Source organism: Aristolochia californica, unplaced genomic scaffold (assembly GCF_029961685.1).
Source record: "Aristolochia californica isolate CCGP_79_NKW_82.1479 unplaced genomic scaffold, dmAriCali1.0.hap1 SCAF_8, whole genome shotgun sequence".
Classification (NCBI taxonomy): domain Eukaryota; kingdom Viridiplantae; phylum Streptophyta; class Magnoliopsida; order Piperales; family Aristolochiaceae; genus Aristolochia; species Aristolochia californica.
The window spans coordinates 36,918,778-36,941,959 of record NW_027182279.1 but is presented as its reverse complement, the minus strand read 5'-3'; the positions used below and the strand labels follow the sequence as shown (position 1 = coordinate 36,941,959).

The 23,182-nt window shown below is 38.4% G+C and overlaps 3 protein-coding genes across 4 annotated transcripts; all 3 read right to left on the bottom strand.

Annotated features, from left to right (window-relative positions):
- Positions 1 to 953: 953 nt before the first annotated feature.
- On the bottom strand, positions 954 to 1,550 carry LOC137938443 (phospholipid-transporting ATPase 2-like). The gene has a single exon (XM_068783401.1). It carries the CDS (start codon positions 1,548 to 1,550, stop codon positions 954 to 956), a length of 597 nt encoding a protein of 198 aa, XP_068639502.1.
- Positions 1,551 to 3,359: 1,809 nt separating this feature from the next.
- LOC137938442 (putative disease resistance protein RGA3) lies at positions 3,360 to 4,313 on the bottom strand. The gene has a single exon (XM_068783400.1). It carries the CDS (start codon positions 4,311 to 4,313, stop codon positions 3,360 to 3,362), a length of 954 nt encoding a protein of 317 aa, XP_068639501.1.
- A 2,943-nt stretch (positions 4,314 to 7,256) lies between these two features.
- On the bottom strand, positions 7,257 to 16,488 carry LOC137938152 (aquaporin PIP1-3-like). 2 transcript variants are annotated; one of them, XM_068783142.1, is made up of 3 exons: positions 15,594 to 16,488; positions 14,928 to 15,222; positions 7,257 to 7,545 (listed from the first exon to the last, which is right to left on the bottom strand). In XM_068783142.1, the coding sequence occupies exons 1-3, from the start codon at positions 15,703 to 15,705 to the stop codon at positions 7,524 to 7,526; spliced, it is 429 nt and encodes a 142-aa protein (XP_068639243.1). In that variant the 5' UTR covers positions 15,706 to 16,488; the 3' UTR covers positions 7,257 to 7,523. The 2 variants fall into 2 exon arrangements, with proteins under 2 accessions (XP_068639243.1, XP_068639242.1); XM_068783141.1 differs by lacking the exon at positions 7,257 to 7,545 and adding an exon at positions 11,930 to 14,254.
- Positions 16,489 to 23,182: the final 6,694 nt, after the last annotated feature.

Sequence of the window (23,182 nt, the reverse complement as noted above, 5' to 3'; positions counted from 1 at the left end):
GGTGTTGAAGCTAATAGGTCTCCACATTCGTCAAGCAGGACACTCTCCAATACTGCTACAGTAGCAAGTGCCGACACCAGAGAATTCGCTCCTCTGCCCTTGACAGTAAATGATACATTGAGGAACCCATGGCTGGCACAACATGAACAACTGAACTAATTGTATCCTTCACCAGCCGTACATTTGCCCTCGCCCCATCAGTGACAGGAAGGTGGAGAGGACATGCTTCCAATGTTGTAGTAGCCCCTGCCAAAGACAGTGAATGCTCTCTACCCCGTACAACCCAATCATCAAGGTAGGTAATTTGATCAATAAGTAGTGAAGCCAACGTCATATCCTGCCTAAGTTGCTGGAGGGTGCTCCTCTTCATGGGGACAAAATCAAGTTGTTGCTCATGTTTAACAGAAAATTGAAAGACCAAGGTCTTGTCTTGGTAGAGAACTGAGGAAATTGTGAAGAGATAGGAAAAATTTTGTAGTCTGGAGACGTTTGGATGCCTTTATCAGTGGGATCATCACTCCATTTTCCAGAAGTGTGCACCCAATCACTTGCCATTCTTTCATCTTTATTCCAATCTGATTTCACCCAGCAGAGTTGTTGGAGCCGCTCTCCTACCATTAGTTCCATTGAGCTGGGGTAGTGACCAAATCTGTTTGGTTCCAGAAACTAGCCGAGATGAAAATCTCTTGCCCTTTGAAGTGCTGCCATATCGTCGATTCTCTCACTAGAAGGTTTATACCACAAGAAATCTAACACGATTCCAATGCTGATTGGAATAGCAGCGAACCCAGCAATAGTTACTGCACTAATAGCATAACCATACAGCACAAATGCATCCTTAGCACTACTTTCACACATGTTCTGGTAAGCCTAGCAGCAGTCCTTGCTGTAAAATGTCCCCTGGCAACGATACGCCAAGCCAAACAGAGTGTCTGCAATCCCTGTTGAGCATACTAATCCACAACCTCGACAAATACCCTTATTTGTGGCCCAGATGATGTACAAGGAAGAATTGTCTCATCTGCCCCTTTAGACAAAAGGAGAATCTTTCCATTCTGGCAGTCCTTGACGACAACTGACATCCTTTTCCTATCTGAGGGAAACGCTAGAGTATCCAATAACTCATATTGAATAATTGACCCATTGAGTGTCACTTCAAGAAAATTTCCATCTATGTTGATGAGAACCATGTGCAAGCAAGCAACAATATTAACAAGGGCGGCTTCCTCATCCTGGGACTGAGCCTTGTAAATTATAGCTCCACTATTGCTTTTAAGTGGAATAACTGTGTTGCATATTGCCATAACTGTGACAAATCTGACGATCTCAAGATCATAGGTAGCAACAGCATTAAGCAGTTCCGCATCGTTTATGGCATTTCCAACTTCATTTTCATAGAATTTTTCATTTATACAGCATCTGTGGAAGATCATTCTATTTTCTGTGAGGGTCCATGTCTGATCAGTCACATTGTACTCCACTTGTCCCAAATCCTCATTGATGGCTGTATTTGCAGCATAGGAAGGGGTGTTGGTGTCCGTATCATACATCTCTTCATCCTAGGCTATAAATTTTTCACATAAACTCGTTACAAAATCGAGAGAAACCTTGATAGAAATTGGAATCATGATTGAACACAACAGCTCAAACCGAAGAGGTATGACTAGTAATTCATACCATGGCCCTTCCTCGGGATATAGAACATACCATTGTTGTCTAGCCTGCTGTGCAGAAACAAGAAATCGAACAACATGACTTTGAGGCATTCTGTCGAACAACTCCCCAGCATTCGGAGCTCCCATGAAGCTTGGAAATTTAAGTTCAGAGAGACAGAAAATTCGGTGGCGTTGCAGAGGCTTACCCCAAATGACGGTGAAGTGGGTTCCCCGCGGAACTGCCGAGAGATGGAATGGGAGGGGTAGGCGGTGGCCGGAAGTTAAATCCCACCGGATTTGTTTCCGTCGGCACCGACGTAGCCTCCTTCGGGTTCGGTGGTGAAGAATAGCCGTTTTGGGCGTCGCCACCTGGGGATTTTCCGAGACAGAGGGCTCTCGAAAACACACCGTCGGAAGAAGCGCCGGAAGACACTCTGCTGGCCATGAGGAGGGGTTTTGGGAGGTCGAACCCCACCCCTTCATCATCGACGCGGAGGGGGCATAATACCCTTCCAAGATCCCAAAAATGGAGGTTCTGTCGGCTGATTGCTGAAATGTTGAGGCCGAAATCGACACCTTTTTGTTCGTTTAAAACAGCGCCCGCCTCTTCTACAGGGACTTCGGCTGGTAAAACAACTTCTCAATCGACTATCTCAGTGTGTATTTCATACTCGGAGATTTGAGGTCGTATGACCTTTTTTCTACAACAATGATATCCCTCTTCAGCACAGAAATTTCAATAGAAGTTCTACGCATTCCCTCCTGCAATGATTCTTTCACTTCTCCCAATCCTTTGCATATTTTTTCCATTAAATCACATACCTTTTCCATTGAATCGCGTACCTTGTCCAGAACAATCCATTCTTTAGTGGACAATGAATAGCCTATTGTGTTCCTGCTCTGATACCAGTTGTTATGGTCCCGGATCTGACACAAGGATTCGTTGTTACGGTCCTGGATCTGCCACGGGTTATGGGTCTGCCATGCATTACTGTAGGGATAGTAGCAAGACATGAGAAAGACAAAGATCAATGGAGGATGAGAGAATATATGGGTTTTTGAGGAAAACCCTAACCTCGAGATCAAGAAGGTGATCTCAAACCTGTTTATGCTAGATTTAACTTAATTCTTAATGCTTGTCCTTCTCATTAATGAGCTTCGTAATGTCTTTTGGCAACTCAGTGATGTGAGTGCAATTCCGGAGATTCAATATCTGCAGATTGTAGAGCTTGCCAATCGAGAAAAATTGTTAAAACCTACATGACAAACTGTTTTAATGTGAGACCCACCATGGTCTTGATCAGAAAATCATAAAAGACTTGATTGGCTTGATCCATCTCTCTAATGTAGCCTTCTCCAATCCACAGTTCAACCAACTCAGTTTCCCGAAACAAGTAATCCCTTGGAAACAGGGAACAATACCTAAAACACATCTTTGAGCTTGCCGGAAGCTGCTGATAGCATATTTTCAGAGCAGGTAAGACATCATTGTTGGTTTCAGTTATGTTCCATGTGGGGCTTTCTAATATATTCACCCATTCATTTTTTTGCCTGTTGTTAAGGAGGAGGCCTCCCAGGGTCTTTGCAGCCAAAGGGGAGCCCCTGCATTTGTTTACTATCTTCTCTCCAATCTCTCTAAGATTTGGGTGTCTTTGAAAACTCTCAGCATCAAGAGCCTTTACGAAAAACAACTTGGAGCAATCATCATCGGTCAAACCTTCCAGCAGTGAAGGGTACCAAAAGCTTCATCCAGTTTGGATTGTCATCTCTTACATTGTCCAAAACCAGTAAAAACCTGTTATTTCTGAGCAACTTCTTAAACCGCAGCTTATCCTCAATGTCACCCAAATAATACCCAGTAGAGGACGTTAAAATTTCTCTAGTAATCTTTTCTTCATTAAGATCAGGAGAGACACAGAACCACCAACGGTGCTTAAAGTGTTGTTCTACTTCCTTGCAATTGAACGCAAGCCGAGCAAATGTGGTCTTTCCTATGCCACCAGGAGCAACGATTGGAATGACCGAAGGACCTCTTCCGCTAAATTTCTCCGATAATAATTCTTCTAATAATTTGTTTTTCTCTTCTTCTCTCCCCAAAATAAGCGAATCAACCTTTAGACTGTTTTGTAGTTGTTCGTCATTGGCTTGCATAGGCGCCTCCTCACGGGCTTCTATTAGATGAAAACCACGACATTCCTTCTCAATCTGGCCTACTCTTTTCCGTAAACTTCTTAATTTGTATACCACGTCATGTTGATAAACTGCGTTTTTAGATTTGAAGCAAGGTAAGAAGAGTTTCAGTAGTACCTTCTTTCTCTTTCTCGATTCTGCTCCTTTCTGTTGTTTCGGTATCTCCACCCTCTTGTTAGAATCGTCCCCATCCTCCGTTTTTGTTTCTAGAGCTCCGACGATGAACCCCTCTATAGTGTCTTCTGCATCGTGAGCGACATTCTTAAGCCGTAGGAGCCAAATTTTCACAGAATTGGATACTAATTGCTTCCTTTCAGCATCTAGAAGCACTGACTTGATCACGGATAATGAATTAAGCAGAGAATTAAGTTCCGCATCAACACCCGACACAAATTTGATTTCTTCTGATACTGATTTTAGGATTTGAATCAGTGCATCAATAGTGGGAGACAGGATTATCTCTCCCATTCTTCTGAAGAAGAGCTCAGTGACCAAGACGGAGATGAAAAGAATATGGAATAGAGCAAGAAAAGATAGAAGCTTTTACAGGAAAAAATAGAGGACATGATTGAAAGATATAAAGAGAGAAGGACCTATCATCTTTATTCTTTACTTTAATTCTGGAGAAGGTAACTTTATTCACACTAGGATGCTTTTACGTCATTTATTCTTTATCAACTGCAACATTATAAGCATCAGAGGGACAGTGAAAACGAAGTCATGTTTCTACAAGAAAACCATGTTTTACTTGCTTTACACTCTTCTTGGAGTAGTAACATTGTAGGGATGTACACAAGATTCGCTCTATATGAAAACTTAATGTAGATACACATGAACAAGGCAAGAGACATGTAAAAAAATATAGAATCATAGAAACATGAGAAAAATAAAAAACTATTATAGTCACTACAACGAAATTGACTTATGCCAACAAGTTTTCCCGCTGGGAGAAGTTCAACTTTCGTTGGAAAATTTTGTTAGCGAATTTCTGCCGGTAGAGGGTTCTGCCAGTGAATTTCAATTTTCACCGGTAGAGATCTTTCCCTACAAGAATCAAAATTCTCTGGGAAAGACCTCTGCAAGCATCAAATAGACATCTCCTTAAGTTCTGGTTTGTTGAAGGAGTGGTTGCTCAATTAAGTTGTTAAAATTCTAATTTAGGGTTTTATATAATAGTTTTGGAAAGTAATAACTAGTTCCAGTTCTCTTTTTATTACTTCTTAGTTCCTCTTTTATTTTTTTCTCTTAAATTATTCATTTTTAGGTTAAAGTATATCATATGTTATTAATAAATTAATAACTCAACGTATTACTTTCGTTTTTGTTATTTATAACATTATTTATTTATTATTTGTAATTAATCATGTACGTATCTCATTGGCTCATGTAATTACCATATTAATGCATAATAAAATATCTAATTCAATTAATAAATATATTAATATATTTAATTATACATTATATAACATATTCGTGTAGTAATAATGGTTGTTTTACCTAATTTGGAGTTTAAGGATTATGTTGTAATCAAGTGGACTGTAAAAGTTTAGGGATTCTCTTTTTTTTTATGTTTTTTTTTCATGTTGGGGCACTAACACTGGAGACTATTTTCCAGTACACATGAAGTCGTCAACACTAACACCAAGTCCGAAAATGCAGTTCATGTAGGTGACTAACATGAAGTTCATGTTGGAGATGAAGATGAACTTCAAATTTCCGTTTTGTTGACTAAAACCCCCCCTTAAGCATCGAGATGACTTGAAGTCTGACACTCCACTATCTACGTCAGGAGATGAACTGAGTAATGCGACTGAAGTTCATTTAATTAATTTATTTATTTGATAAAAAATATTTTTATTAAATTGAATTATAATCAGAATGCTATCCAATGGTTTTATATGCAACGAGGATCTTTTTGTGGAGCCAAGGGTAGTAGGATGAGACCATTGTATGGATTGTGTGAAGAAGGATTTTGTGTCTATTTTATAACGATAGCAATGAGTATTTATCCACAGGAAATCGTGTTCAGCTAACCCTTAAAAATTATTCATAATTTGCACATAAGGTGATTATAACATGTATAATATTCATCGATAAACATAAGAAATATATAATTAAGATGAAAGAACATGAGCATAACATGCACTTAATACACTTATAAACATAAACAACTAATAATTAGGCTGATCAAGAACTTAGAACGACGATTATAACATGAGCATACTACACTTATTTAACATAACATAAACTTATAAAGATAAATAATTAATAGTTTAGATGACAAAGAATTGAATAATATGAACATAACATAAGCATAACCAATGCACTAATTGATATAATAAAAGAGAATTGGCCGAACTATAGTTTGACCATGACCTAGTCTCCTATTGCATGCTTATTGTCTACCAAATAATGTGATGACTCCTATCATTTAGTTAGGATAACTTTTCATGGAGAAGTGTCTGAAGACGCTAAGGGTGGATGACTTGAACATGCTACAGTATGATATTATATCATTTGGAAAGCGTTTTCCACCTGCATTCTATGATGTTATAGTGCTTCTAGCAATCCATCTATCACAAGAGGTATTGATGTGTGGTTTAGTGCAATATTGGTGGATGTATCCAATTTAGAGATAATTAGCGGTTCCTTATCATAGAATTTCATGTGTCTTATTTTGTCATATTTGTCCTAACTTATTTCATTCAAATAGTCTTCTACACATGTTGAAAAATACAGTATGAAAAAAAACTTGTCTTGAAGGCTCCATCATTGAATCGTATATTGATAACAAAACATTAAATTTTTGCTTAATATTCTTGGATGGTGTGGAAACTAGATCCAACCGGCCCGACCAAACTTTTGATGGGGATCCTAGGTTTTGGAAGGATAAAATATCAATTTTCTACACAACATACGAGCAGTCATAGTAAAGACACATTGGTATTTATAGACCCAATACCAAGGTCATCTTAATAGACACTTTGATATTTTTATCCTTGGTTTTGGCCCCATCAGCCAATGTATTTACTCAAACTGCATCATCAACGATCTGAGAATCAACACTGAGCTGCTTGAAGCACATAAAAGAATTCAAAATAGCGTTATTGTGGTGAATGACTATTATGTGATGGTGATTGAGATAATAGATTTGTGCTACTTGTATAAGAATTTTGTGTATGTGATAAAAAGTAAGTATTTTGATGTAAGTAACCAAAGGCAAAACGTCAAGATGGACAAGTGGTTCACTAGCATCAACAAGTCTTGCACATGGTGTATTGATGATCATTTTGCATTGGCATGTCAAGACTAGATTGTTTTTTAGGTTATGAGATCATAATGACTTTAGATGGATCTATAGGAGATTGAACCTTGTAAATTTATTGAATATTTCATATACAAGGCAAAAATTCGGGAGCTGGAAAAAATTGTTTATTCAAAAATCAAAATGACTTACAAATGGCCTTACAGAGAAATAAATTCTTCTGTTTTACATTCTGAAAGTCATGGTCTAAGGAATAAAAATAGTCCTGAAAGAATAGCTCATTCTAAAAATTCTAACAACTTTAACATTCTCCCTTAAACTGAATGCTTTTAGCAATAGTTTTACACCTGGATCCGAACAAACACTCAACAGATCACGTATCTTCAAGAACGCGTCAAGCTTTAAAGGCTTAGTCATTGTATCTGCAACTTGTTCCTGCGTATGAAAATAAACCATCTTTACAATTTCATCTTTTGTTAGCTCACGAAGGAAATGAAAATGAACATCAATCTATTTGCAATGACCATGCATCACTTTATTTTTAGAAAGTTTGATTGGTGAATTGTTATCACAATAAACGGTTGTGGAATCATGTTGAGCATGACTGAGAGTTTTCAATATCCTTCTTATCCATATTGCTTGACAGGCACATGAGGTTGCAATAATGAACTCAGCTTAAGTAGTGGACAAAGTGACTATAGGTTGTTTCTTTGAGGACCAAGACACTACTCCTGAGCCCACATAAACACATAACCTGAAGTGCTTTTCCTCTCGTATAAATCCTCAGCATAATCACTATTTGTGTAGGCAATTAATTCTTCACTTCCTCCCTTCTTGTAGAACACACCAAAATCAATAGTACCTTTCAAATACCTTAATATCCACTTTGCTGCTTGAAAATGAAGTTCAGTTGGGCAATCCATGAATCTACTGATGAGACTCACCACAAACATAACATCTGGACGGGTGGTAGTCAAATACATAAGACTTCCCATAATCTGCTTTTAGAAAGTACTGTCTATACTCGATCTCGATTTTTCATGAGCTTGAATCCAGGAACCATAGGATTGCAAACTGGGTTGCACTTGTCCATGTTGAACCTCTTCGACACTTCATGAACATATTTCTTTTGACTAATAAATATGCCATCTAATCTTTGCATCACCCCAATGTCAATAAAACATCTCATTTTTCCAAGATCAGTCATTTCAAAATAAGCATCATGTTTTTTTAAAACTTAGCAAACATAAACTCATCATTCCCAGTAAATATAAGATCATCCACATAGAGACACACAATTAAGATCTTACCTTCATTTCCAGTCTTGATGAATAAAGTAGGTTCATGGTGGCATTTCTCAAATTCTTCTTTCATGAAATAGGACTCTATACAACTATACCAAGCTCGTGGAGCTTGTTTAAATCCATACAAGACTTTTTTTTCATTCTTAAAACCTTCTGCTCATTGTCCTTCTGTTCATAGCCAAGTCGTTGTTCGACAAATACTTTTTCACTTAGTTCACCATGCAAAAAGGCTGACTTTACATCTAATTGGTAGATTTTCCACTCCTTTAGAGCTGTAAGAGAAATCACTAGTCGAATTGTATCTAACCGAGCTATAGGTGCAAAAACCTCAGTATAATCTACTCCACGCTTTTGAGTGTATGCCTTTGCGACCAACCGGGCTTTGTACTTATCCACTTTTCCATTGTCATTGAGCTTTGTCTTATTAACCCATTTTACCCCAACATTCTTTGCTTCAACAAGTAAGTCTGTCAACTCTCCATATCATTTCTCTCTATGACTTCTATTTCTACATCCATTGTTTTTTTCCACTTCATACTTTTCACAACATCACCAAATGAAACTGGATCACTGCTTGCAAACAAAGCTTGGTATGCAGTATTTTCTTCCTCAAAGAGACCTTCTCCACTTTCGTAATCTCTCATCCAAGTTGGTGGCCTTCTGACTCTTTCTGCATTGTCATTACTCCTATTTTCTTCATTTGACTCATCTGAATGATCACCCTCTATATCTTCTGTTGAATTGTCACGGTGATCAGCTTCAATGTTTCCACCATTGTAATTTATTGGGAGAGATTCTTTGTCACTTTCTCCTCAGTCCATATCAGCCGTAATAGCTTCTTCATGACTCTTGCTCCAATCCTAACTGTTTTCTTCTTCAAAATTCACATCTTTGCTTACTATTGTCTTCTGAGAAACTGGATCATACAATCTATATGCCTTTGATTCTTCACTAACTCTGAGTAGAATATATCTCACACTCTTGTCATCAAGCTTAGTCCTCTTATTATCAGGAATATGAACATGTGATAAGCAACCAACACTGAAATGATCAACTGATGCTTTAATTCCACTCCAAGCTTCTTCCAGAGTCATGTTTTTAACTACCAAAGTTGGACTTCTTTTCAGAACATAGACAGTCCAATTGACTACTTCAGGCCAGAAATTTTTTGGAATCTTTCTTCCTGAAAGCATGCTTCGAACTATATTCATAATGGTTTGGTTTTTTCTCATTGCAATTCTGTTTTGTTGTGGAGTATATGCTACAATCAGTTGTCTACGTATGTCATTTTCTTTACAAAAATTTGTGAACTCGTGTGATGTAAATTCTCTTCCATGATCAGTGCGAAGACATCTTATATATGAACTAGTTTCTCTCTCAACACGACTCTTATAATTCTTGAAAGTAATGAAAGCTTCTGATTTATCTACCAAGAAATAAACCCAAGTTTTCCGGCTAAAATCATCAATGAAAGTGATTAGATACCTTTTCTTGCCTTTTGAAGTAGGGTTGATTGGTCCACATATATTAGCATGCACCACTTAAAGATTCTGAGAAGCCCTTCATGTGCTTTCTTTTTGAAATGGATCTCTGTGTTGTTTTCTTACCAAACAATTTTCACATACCATCGAAGGAGCTATAAATTGATGCACTCCATTCACCATTTTTTTTCAATGAAGAGTTTTTAAGCCATTGAAGCTTAAATGTCCATATCTAGAGTGCCAAATCCGAGTTGGATCCTCTATAAGAGAAGAAAAACATATTTCTTCTTTTGGCTGTTTCTGGGCAGATAAGATGAACATTTTGTTTGAGGTCATTGTAGTCTCCATGATCAATCCTCTCTTAGGATGATAAATTTTACATTTCCCATGCTGTATGAGAATTGCAAGCCCCTTTTTCTTGTAGTTGTCCAACACTTAGCAAATTAGTCTTCAGTTCTGGAACATAAAACACCTCAGTGATGACTTGCACAAGTCCATTCACCAGCATTCATATGTTTCCTTTTCCGATCACAGTCATACTTGAATTGTCTCCTAACTTTACAAAATTGCTAAAACTTTCATCAAGCATGAAGACAAGCAACTTCTTGCCACACATATGGTTGCTGCAACCTGAATCAAAGAACCATAACTCCTCTTTATTAGCTTCCTTGGAGTCCACATATGCCATTTACAACATTTCTTCATTAACTTCTGCATAGTGTGTGTTTGTCTTTGTCCCCTTTGTTGGGAATTCATATTGAAAATGTCCAATCTTATGACAATTGTAACACTCAATGGTAGACTTGTCAAAATTTTGCCTACCTCGTCCTTTCCCTCTAAATCCGCCACGACCTTGTCCTCTTCCTCCTGATCGTCCTTCATAAGTAACTTTCAATGCTTGTTCTTCCGCAACATGACTATTCATGCGTTGTTCATGCACTAGAAGACTGTTTTGTAGCACATCAATGGACAAGGTGTCTAGATCATTAGACTCTTCAATTGAGCACACAACATAGTCGAATTTTGTTGTTATAGATCTTAGAATCTTTTCAAATACCACAATATCCTCCATTTCTTCACCATGAACCCTCATCTTGTTAGCTATAGTAAGGGTTCGAGGAAAATATTCATTCACAGATTCTCCTAACTTCATGTTGAGCACCTCAAATTCCTTTTGAAGTGCTTGACGTTGTACACATTGCACCTGTGCCGTCCCCTTGTACTTTTGCTTCATGGACTCACAAATATTCTTCGATGTATCCTTGTTCAAAATAGTCTCCAGGACTGATCGATCAATGGCTTGGAAGAGATAATTTTAACCTTCAAATCCTTCAGCTTTGCATATGCAATCACCTTCTTTTGTTCTTCTGTGAGCTCTGCCCTTGATTCTGCTCTAGGGGTCCCTTCTTCTATCAAGTCCCAATATTCCTTCGAATGCAGAAAATTTTCCATGATCAAAGTGTTCATTAAGCTTTGGAATTACAGGTTGAAAAAAACTATTGTCATTCTTACTGGTTTTTTCACCTCAAGATTTTTTTTTCTCTCCTCGAAACAAGCGCCGTTCTTCTCTCCTCAAATCAACACGAGGCTCTCCTTATTTTTTTATTTCTCCTCTCCTCGAAATGTTCTCCTCCTTGTATATTTTTCTTCTCCCTCCTCTAAACGCTCTCCTTGCTTTGTTTATTTTTCTCTCTTATCTCCACGAAACAGGCACTGCTCCTCTCTCCTCAAAGTGGCGCTGGAAAAACGAAGACTGATCAGCCGTTTGGCCGGGCGAGAACCTAGGCGATGGCAACGTCGACGCCGGCAAAGAAATCAGAGTCATTTCTTCCATCCAAAGTTAGGAAGCAAAAATCGGCGAAGAAGGGTTTGTGGTTGCAGCACGACTATTTTTTTTTCTTGATATCTCTCTCACCGTCTCTAATTTTTGGGATCTCAAGGTTTCGTGAAGCTTCGAATGGAGCTTTCGTCGAGTCAAGAGGGGTCTGCGGCTACGATGTGGCTATTTTTTTCTTAATCTCTCTCTCGCCGTCTCTGATTTTTGGGAAGCTATGGAGGGAGCTTTCGTCAAGTCAGGATGGGTCTACGGCTGTCTCTGATTTTCGGGATCTCAAGGTTCTGAAATTTTCTTCTCTGGAGGGGTCTCGCTCTCTCCCTCTCTCAAATTTCTTTTCTCTCTCACCGTCTCCTCTGATTTCGGGATTTTCTTCCCGAACGGAATTTTCTTTTCTAGAGGGGTCTCACAAATTTCTTTTTTTTTTCTTGTTGTCAGACCTCTCTCCTTCTACTGCTGCGGCGCAAGAAGACGAGGGGTCGTCGAACGGAATTTTCTTCCCAGAGTCGATAATCCAGCTCTGATACCAGATGTTGAATTATTCGTATACAAAGCAAAAATCCGGGAGCTAGAAAAAACAGTTTATTCAAAAATCAAAATGGCTTACAAATAGCCTTACAGAAAAACAAAAAATTTTCTGTTTTACATTCAGGAAGACATGGTCTAAGGACTAAAAATAGTCCCGAAAGAATAATTCCTTCTAACAATTCTAACAACATTAACAAAATTAGGGTTCACTCATACCTATTCAAATCATGGGTCACTAATCAGGTTGTTTTTTTATGACATAAAAATCATTCCAGTTTTTCATCTACCGGGTTAAAGCCAGGGTTAAAGCCGCTTAGTGTTATGGGGGCTTCTTGGTCTGTAATTGTTTGTTTGCATCATTGAAGAAGAACACCCATTTTAAAGACGAGTATGGCAACTTTTATGAGACTTTATGATAAAGCAAATGAAGAAGACTAAATATTTTTCACATTTGATCTCAAAGAAGATTATCACAAGTTGCAGAAACATGAAATAGAGTAGAAACCCTTTGTCATAGGTATACCGCAAAAGTAAAACTATGCGAGTCAGTGATAGGAACAACTGAAAATGAAGTTTCTTTGCTCAACAGCCCCATTAATGAGCTGCAACATCCAGACATGAACAACTGCTTCTGCTACTAAAAATCTTGTTTTCATCAGCTTACTTACTTCCAAGTTAAAGAATTCCATGACAGTTTCTTTCTAGTAGCAGAGAAGAACAATTACCATCACGCAATGACTGTGATCTTGTCGTTCATTAATCTTTGAAGGGGGGTTTTCTACTATCTAAAACATTTCAGTAACTATGGCTTCAATCACTTGATATGCCAAGAAGAAGGTTGGAAGATCATATTAGGTACCAAAGAGTAAATACCCATTTATTTTAATATAAACTATCGACAAACTGTTAGGAACTTCCACAGCCATGGATCTTGTCACCCTTCTTCCTTCTCTTCCCTCCAGATTGGATGTTGATGCTGGGAGAGAAGCTCTATTTCTTGAACGTGGAATGGTGATGACGGAATAGAGATGATTGAGCTATGAAGGAAACTTGACTTGGACCTCTGAGGGAGAATTCAACCTAGACCTCTGAAGGAGAATCCGACCTAGACCTCTGAGGGAGAATCTGACCTGTCTAAACTAGATTTCTCAATGTTTAATCTTCATTCTTCTTGTCATCCCCATAAATAGGTTTGAGGACGAAAATACAAGTTAGACCCGTGGGTCCATTGGCTCATGCCAATTTACATCCAGACCAAACCAAACCAAATTGAAATACATGAAAAGGGAAATAACATAATTTAATTCTTACGCTTGTTAATAACTCAGGATGTTATGGAGTCCATAACATCACCCCCCTCCTGGAGAAAGAGCTTGTCCTCAAGCTCGAAAGTGGGGTATAGAGCCCTGAAAGCGGCTAAGGGCTCCCATGTAGTGTCAATGTGGTCAGCATCCGCCCACTGCACTAGTACCTCTCAATCGCCCTGAATGCGACGGGCCTGCAACATTTGCGCGAGAGTAGAAAGGACACGTCCCTCATGTAGTGGGGGCAGAGGGGTGTGCAGTAATGGGGAGTCTCCCTAGAAGGCCTTCAGTTGGGAGACATGAAACACATTATGGATCTTGGCCTCGGGTGGAAGTTGCAAGCGGTAGGCGACTGTGCCAATGCGGTCCAATACCTGGAAGGGACCATAATATTTCGGAGAGAGTTTGTGGCGTTTGGAGGTTGTTAGTGAAAGTTGCCTGTAATATTGGAGACGCAACCATACATAATCTCCTGGAGAAAAGAATACTTCCCGGTACTTCTTATCATAATATAATTTCATAGTATTCTGAGCCTCCTGGCGATGAGTTCGCACCTCACTGAGCATGGCGTCCCTTTCTGCTAAAGCCTGGTCCAAAGTGGCTACCTTGGATGCACTGGCTTCATACGATAAAAGTCGAGGAGCATCTCTACCATATACAAACCCCAACCATGAGCCTATTACACAATGCCATCTGCTTATTACAGATCACAAAGTCAATAATGGAGTTAAGATAAAAAGATAGAGAAGGACAGGAGTAATGAAGTTGCCCTTAAATAATTGAAAGACATCGATAATATCATGTGCAGTGGGCATTTGGAGGATCAAATTTTCATTTTTTCAGGGTAAAGGTTCTGGGGGGGAGGGACCCTTGAAACAGATGTCAACTTTGAGTAAAAAGAAAGCATCCAAGGAAAAGCATGGAGAACCCATTTTAAAAGCAGAGAAGCCTTATCTGGAGAAACCATTCAGGAATGAGAGTGAGTGTGGTCTTTCAAGTTTATCAGAATTTGGAATATTGAGATATGACATGATGGTTGGAGCCTATTGTTTTCTTGAAGCAGTTTAGTCTGAGGCTGTAGATTCTACTAGCAAAGAGTTGTAGAAGACAAACAGTAGGAACTGCAGAATCAAAAGCCACAGGAAGGAAATCCACGACCTAGGAAACAAGATGAGAAGAAGTAAAATCTAATCTAAGTAGCTTTGAGAAACTATCAAGAACATAGAACAAGATTCAAGAATTAGTCAGCAGAGATGGCATATTATAAGAACAAGAAACGTTTTGAAAGACCAGTAAACAAATTCAACATTTGAAGAACTCAGATCACTATAAAGGAAGAAGATTCGGTTTTTTAACTAATACTTACAGGAACATGAGAATCCCTGGCGTTTCTCTTGGCATCGGTGGCAGAGAAGACAGTTTAAACAAGAACAAAGGTTCCCACAATCTCAGCACCAAGGCCATCACCTTGGTGTAGCCATGGGCAAACACGTTGGCACCACCACCAGAAACCTCGTAAGGACTCTTTCCAAAGCCCTTGACAACTCCAGCACCACAGATTGCACCCAAGCATTGCATCACAATGTAGTAGAGAGCCCTGGTGAGGGAAAGCTTTCTGGCCAGGAAAAGCCCAAAGGTAACGGCAGGGTTGATGTGTCCACCTCAAAGGAAGACAACTCAAAAGCATGAGATTCAAAATCAGAAAACCAAAACGTTCCCTTAGTAGTCATCTTGACCAATCCAATCCGGTACAAAATTATGAGGACAGAAACAAAAGCAAAAGGAAAACTGATACAGAAGAACAACAAATATATTTAGCAGATTTTAAGCCATATAGCAGAAAAAAATAGCAGAATATAAAAGAAAAAAGACAGAAAGGACGAAGTTCTTCTCAGAAAGACACAAAAAAAGGAGAATTCTAGTTGGTTGGCAGAGAAATCGTCCCAACATTCAAAAGAAGAAAACAGAAAATAAAGAGAATTTTTTTTTAAAATTTATCCCCAAGCTGAGAAAGAAAAAAACAATTTTTTACCTGAGATCCCAGCTGTGCAGTAGACCAAGGCAAAGATCATACCACCGAAGGCCCAAGCAATCCCCTGAATACCCACCGATGTACACTTGTTGGGAGCTCTGTTAACCCCCATCACGGTCAAGATCGTGATGTAGAGAAACAGGAAGGTAGCTATGAACTCTGCAATTCCAGATCTCCAGAAAGACCATGACTTGAGTTCCCCTGGCTCAAACAAAGGAGCTAGTGGAGGGGGCTCCTTGTAGAAAGAGGAAAAATGGATGCAATTGAAAACTCTCTAAAACCATTAGAGCTCAATTGAAGGATGAAGTTGATGACAGAGAAACTTAAAAAGCGGAATAAAAACCACCCCAAAAAAGAGCAGTAAGGTGTTAAATCAAAAAGTTAAGAAAATTATTGGGGATGTCGATCATGATCGCCAATTTTCGACGACACGAGTTGGTGACGGGCGATCAGAAACCAGAGAAAAGTAAAGAAAGAAGCATGAGATTAGGTTACTTGAAAGGCTTAAAGAGAGCAAAGGAGTAGAAGTTGCTATCGATCTCGATTCTCGTCTCTGTGCTGCATTCCCTTGGCGTTGTAGGGAAGACAGGAAGACTGAAGAACTTACCTAACGGAGCAGATTGAAGTCGACTTCCTTCCCCATTTTCGCTCAATCTCCACTGCTGAATCCGAAATCCCGACTTATTACCCATCCTCCCCCTCTCCCAACTCAGACGCTCAGACGAAACAGCCTGAGATCAACCGAAGATAGCAACGTAGCCACACAATACCGACGGAAAACATGAAGGGGCCGATTTTAGGCCTCCAACAGTTGCGCTAAACGAGTTAGAAAGAGCAATAACGAAAGAAATTTTCCTATTCAAAAGGGCATACAAAAGCATAGAAAGAGCAAAAATGGACGCAATTGAAAACTCTCTAAAACCATTAGATCTCTATTGAAGGATGAAGTTGATGACAGAGAAACTTAAAAGCGAAATATCTTAGTTGTGTATGTAATTAGGTAATTTTACTTATTTATCGTTTTACTATTTATCAAAATCAAATGGAATAAGATAATTCCTATTGTTTACCTATTTACCTATTTATCGATAACGTAAGGGTATTCTTGTAATTTTATATACTTAGGAAGATGTTGTTTTTTATTTTATTGTATAATTTTTTACTACCTTCATATATTATAAATATGTTCTTATTTTTTAAAATTTTCAAGAATTTTATATATTATTAATTATTTATTTACCCGTTTACTTGAATGATAATCAAAAGCATATTAGAATTAACTTATTTCATATATTTGGTATATGCTTCATAGACCTCGTACCTAGATGTGGGAGTGGCCCACGTATGACATTCATGACCAGACAATTCAATCCTCAAGGGACAAATAACCTCTGGGCCCTATGACAACATATGTGACAAGGAAAGCAACGAAAGGGCACCCTCACCAAAATCGCCTAGTCCTCCTCTTGCTTGCCACGTGTAGACTGTGATTGTCCTACTTTAGCAAAGACATTTACCCACGTGTAGATTGCCATGTGGCTTGGATTGAGAGAGGAGAAATTGGGAAGAATATGGAAAGAGACTGCAAAGGTGTTTGGTGGGTAGATAATAATGAGAAAGGATTATCTAAAATTAATTAAGGATAAGAATAATGCTAAGAGATGATGGATTAATATATGTGAAGATGATTTTTTTTCATATTGTTGGCATTTTGGCATTTAGATCCCTCTAGAGGTATGAAAAGTGACAGGAACAACTGATAATGAAGTTTCTTTGCTCAGCAGCCCCATTAATGAGCTGCAGTATCCAGACAGGAACAACTGCTTTTGCTACTAAAAATCTTGTTTTCATCAGCATACTTACTTCCAAGTTAAAGAATTCCATGATAGTTTCTTTCTAGTAGCAATGAAGAACAATTACCATCTGGCAATGAGTGTGATCTTGTTGTTCATTAATATTTGAAGTGGGGTTTTCTACTATCTAAAACATTTTGGTAACTATGGCTTCAATCGCTTGATATGCCAAGAAGAAGATTGGACGATCATATTAGGTACCAAAGAGTAAGTACCCATTTATTTTAATATAAATTTTGACAAGCTATTACACAACGCCATCTGCTTATTACAAATCACTACTACTATTATTACTACTACTCGTAGATGACAAGTAGTAGATGCTTTGGATTCGTGATTCAGTGCTGCCATGGAAGTGCACTTCAACAAGTGCCCCCTCAAGAAATGATACTTCACATCCATACCTTTGCTTCGACCATGTAAAACTCTTTTGATGGTGTGTCATGTGAAGGAGGAAACTCAACAAAACATGTGGTATTTAGACACTGGTTGCAACAACCACATGTGTGGAGAGAAGGAGGCATTTTCTGACTTGGATAAATCCTTTCGCAGATCTGTTAAGTTTGGTGACAACTCCACAATTTCTGTTATGGGAAAAGGAAAGGTAACAATCCAAACCATTATCGCTAATGTTCTTTTTGTGCCAGATTTAAAGACCAACTTGTTTAGTATGGGTCAATTACAAGAAAAAGGATACGAGATTGTTATCAAAGATGGAGTATGTTAGATTCAAGATGCAAAGTTGGGCTTAATTGCTCTAGTTAATATCACGGCGAATCGTATGTTCCCACTTTATCTCCACAACACAGCTCTTTCGTGCTTCTAAGAAAAATTAAAAGATGAGGCTTGGCTATGGCACTTTCGTTATGGGCATCTGAATTTTGGTGAATTGAAAACACTACAACCAAAGAACATGATGATGGGGCCTCAAATTACAGTCTCTTCTCAAGTTTGTGAAGAATGTTTTGTTAGCAAACAACACTGTAATCAATTTCTACAAGGAAAATCTTGGAGAGCGAACAAAGCATTGGAGCTTGTTCATTTTGGCATTTGTGGGCCAATAATACCACATTCTAATGGAGGTAAAAGATATATCATTACTTGCATTGATGATTATAGTCGTAAGGTATGAGTTTATTTTTTACAAGAAAAATCTAAAGCCTCTGTAGCTTTTAAAAGCTATAAGGCTCTTGGTGAGAAAGAGGTTGGCATCCCAATAAAAGTTCTTCGCACGGATTGCGGTGCAAAATATAACTCACATGAATTTGAATTTTTTTGTGAGAACCATGGAATCCAGAGACAACTTACAACAGCTTATATACCCCAACAGAATGGTGTATGCGAAAGGAAGAATCGTACTATTATGAATATGGTGCAAACCCTTTTGACTACAAGTGGCATTTCAAAAAGTTTCTCGCCCAAAGCAGTTAATTGGAGCATCCATATATTAAACAGAAGTCCCACACTTGTTGTTCAAAATATGACACTAGAGGAAGCAAGGAGCGGAAGGAAGCCTACTGTAGATTATTTCTGGATTTTTGGGTGTATAGCCTATGCCCATATTTCAGATGAAAAGAGGAGGACACTAGATAACAAGGGAGAAAAATGCAGCTGAATCATTTTTCTTGGTGTTAGTGATAAGTCAAAAGCTTATAAACTATACAATCTTAGCACCATGAAAATTGTCATCAGCCATAATGTGGTATTTGATGAAAAAGACACTTGGTCATGGAATCAAAATAGTGTTAAAGAAAGTATTCCTGTAGACTTTGTTAATGATGAGAAAGGGCAGCAGCCTATGGAGAATGAGCAAGAAGAGGAAGTCACTCAAAATGTTCCAACCGATCAAAGCTCACTTGCAGCTGAATCACAACGGCCTCAATGTGTTCGAAGAAGACCAACATGGATAACTGATTATGAAGTAACTGGAGTTGACCAAGGTGATGACCCCCTTACACATTTTTCTCTGTTTTAAGATTGTGATTACACCATTTTTTAAGTGGCTATCAAAGAATCAAAATGGAGAAAGGCTATGGATGCTGAAATTACAACCATTGAAAAAAATGATAAATGGGAGCAATGTGATCTTCCAAAAGGCTAGAAGACAATTGGTGTAAAGTGGGCTTACAAGACAAAGCTGAAGGAGAATGGTGAGGTTGACAAGCACAAGGCACGCTTGGTACTTAAGGGCTACAAACAAGAGTTTGGTATTGATTATAAAGAAGTATCGATCCGGTTGCAAGGCATGATACAATCAGATTGGTGATTGCTATGGCAGCTCAAAAATCAAGGCCTATCTTTCAGTTGGACGTGAAATCAGCATTCCTCCATGGAGATTTGAAAGAAGAGGTATTTATTGATCAACCTCTTGGTTATGTAAAACTTGGCAACGAGCATAAAGTACATAAGTTAAAGAAAGCTCTATATGGATTAAAACAAGCTCCACGGGCTTGGTATAATCGTATAGAAACTTATTTTTTGAAGGAAGGATTTCATAAATGTCCTTATGAATATACACTTTTTTATAAAAATTGAAGATGGAAGAAAGATGCTCATTGTTTGCTTATATGCAGATGATTTAATCTACACTGGAAATAATACAACCATGTTTGGTAGTTTTAAGAAATCCATGATGGTTGAATTTCAGATGTCTGATCTTGGCTTGATGCATTATTTTCTTGGCATAGAAGTGGTGTAGTCTTCTTCTGGAATTTTTATTTCTCAAAAGAAGTTTGTGCGAAAAATCTTGGACAGGTTTCAGATGAAGGATTGTAATCCTGTAAATACACCATCTGAGTCTGGTATGAAGCTACACAAAGATAATGGAGGAAAGAAGGTTGATGACACTCTTTACAAACAAATAGTGGGGAGTTTAATGTATTTGACAACAACAAGACCTGATATAATGCATGTTGTAAGTGTGATTAGCAGGTACATGGAGTCCTATAGAGATTCATCTCTTGGCTACAAAGAGAATTTTCCATTACTTACAAGGTACTAAGGAATTTGGGTTGTTCTACAAGAAAGGAGAAAAGTCAAATTTGTTTGGCTTTACAGATAGTGATTATGCAGGAGATTCAGATGATCAAAAAACCACATCTGGGTATGTTTTCATGAGGGGACAAGAGCTGTTTCATGGTCATCAAAGAAGCAACCTAATGTCACATTATCATCCACTGAAGCTGAATTTGTTGCTGCAACAGCTTGTGGTTGTCAAGCTATTTGGCTAAAGAAAATCCTTAAATAGCTGCATTTTAAGGAGGATGGACCTACTCAAATTTATTGTGACAATAGTTTAGCAATAAAGTTTTCAAGAAATCCAGTTTTACGTGGTCGTAGCAAACATATAGATGTGAAGTATCATTTCTTGAGGGATCTCACAAATGATGGAGTCATTAATCTTATTTTCTGTAGAAGTAACGACCAGATTGCTGATATTCTAACCAACCCTCTCCAGTTTCATGCATTTTAGAAGATCAGGAAGCTACTTTTGCTTTTCAAATGATTCAATTTGAGGGATGGCGCTTCAATTTTTGACTCTTATTAAACTGAATATTATGTCTGGAACATCGGTTTAAGGGAGGGATTGTTAAGGATTTCTAAATTAAGACTAGTTGTCCTAGTCATTAGGATTACTTTATTAAGTTAATCTGTTTTGCGCTTTGGATCATGCCTTTTGTGTCATGTCTATTTTTAGTTTCTTTCTATTATGTTTTAAGTCTATTTATATAGACGGTTAGTTAACGTTGTACATCAGAAAATTATATCTTCTACTTCGTTCAGTATTTCATTTTTATCAGTGGTATCAGAGCTTGATTAGCGACTCATAAGAAAATTCCTTTCAGTGACGAAGCAGCCACAGTTGTAGCCTTGTCTTCCGTTCAAATTCCTGCACCGCAGCCGTAGAAGGAGAAAGGAGAGAGCGAGACCTATCCAGAGCCGAACATTTTTGGAACTATCCCGAAAATTAGAGCTCCCAAATTGTTCTTCCTGTTGCTGAAGAAACAGAGCCCTCTGTCCACCGAGGGTCGTCATTGCCGTCACCGCAGAATCGTCCTGACTCGACAAAAGCTCTCTCCAAAAAATCGGCAAGAGAGACATAAAAAAAAATAGTACCGCAGCCGCATCCAGTCAGGAAGAAGATGAAATCAGAGTCGCCGCCGTAGATCTTCTGTTGCCGCCGGTAAGAAACAGAGACAGAGCCGAAAAAAATTTTGGAACTCATCGCTGCCATTGCCGCCGGGAAGAAATCCCGAAATCAAAGTGATACAAGAATTTAAGACGAGGAAGAATAGATGAACAGAGAAGACAGAGTACGGAAGATAGATTTCAAGATTAATCACATATATGTTACATTTCATCCCGGCTATATATAGCCATACAAGAAACTACCCATGACTATGAAAACGGAAATAACCTCCTACGATCAAGGAACTAATTAACCCATTAAAAGTAAATAACTGTTAACCCACTAACCCACTAACTAATTACCAACGACCTTAGCCATGTCCGGCTCTACCTTCGTGGTCTCTTCATGTAGCCATATCACAAAGTCGCCGCCGCAGACCTTCCTCGCCGTTGCCATTGCCGTTGTCATTGCCGCCACCGGTACCGTCGATATCTGGTATTTTATTCTCTCGCTAAATTTTTCAGTAGAATTTTTTTTTGTTTAGTTAGCCCTCAGAATTTTGTTCTCTTACGCTTGGTCTGAAGAGAAAAGGAAGAAGATGCGAATTAAATCAGCGATTTAATCCGAGTCAAAATAGTTGAGCCGAGCCGATCTTAGCCATACCAATTTAGTCGAGCCGTAATTATGAGCTAAACCATACCAATTTAGCCAAGCCATAATTATGAGCCAAGCCAAAACCAATAGAACCGAACCGAAATACTGAATCGAGCCTAAACCAATTGAGCCGAATCAAAACCAATTGAGTCGAGCCGAGCCAAGCCTAAACACTGAGCCGAGCCATATCCGTTTTTCATTTCAAGCTTCTGAAAATTTTATACAGCCGGCCATTCCACGCTTTGATGGTCACTATGACCATTGGAGCATGTTCATGGAAAACTTTTTGTGGTCCAAAGAATATTGGACGGTTGTTGTTTAAGGAGTAGCAGAACCAGCAGTAGGAGTTGTGCTTACAGATGCACAAAAGACAGAGCTTGAAGGGTTGAAGCTAAAGGATCTTAAAGTAAATAATTATTTATTCCAAGCTATTGATCGATCAATCTTGGAAACTATTCTTTGCAAAGACACAACTAAGTATATTTGAGATTCCATGAAGAAGAAGTACCAAGGTACAACAAATGCTAAGAGGCAACAACTTCAAGCACTTCGTTCGGAGTTCGAAATACTTTGAATGAAATCAAGAGAATCAGTTATCGATAATTTTCAATAATGATGGCAATCGATCGTTAACAAGATGCAGATCCATGGCGACAAGACAGAGGATGTTCTTATTTTTTAGACGATTCTTCGATCTTTAACACCAAAATTTAATTTTTTTGTTTGTGCTATAGAAGAAGCTAATGATGTTGATTTACTATCAATTGATGAATTACAAGGTTCTTTGTTGGTTCATGATAAAAAACTTAACCAACAGGACAAAGAAGAACAAACATTGAATGTTTTATTAGAAAATCACTCTATATCCAGTAGAGCTAATAGAGGACGAGGAAGAGGTAGAGGAGGTAGAAACAACAACTATCATGGGCACCAACAACAAAATCATCATCAAC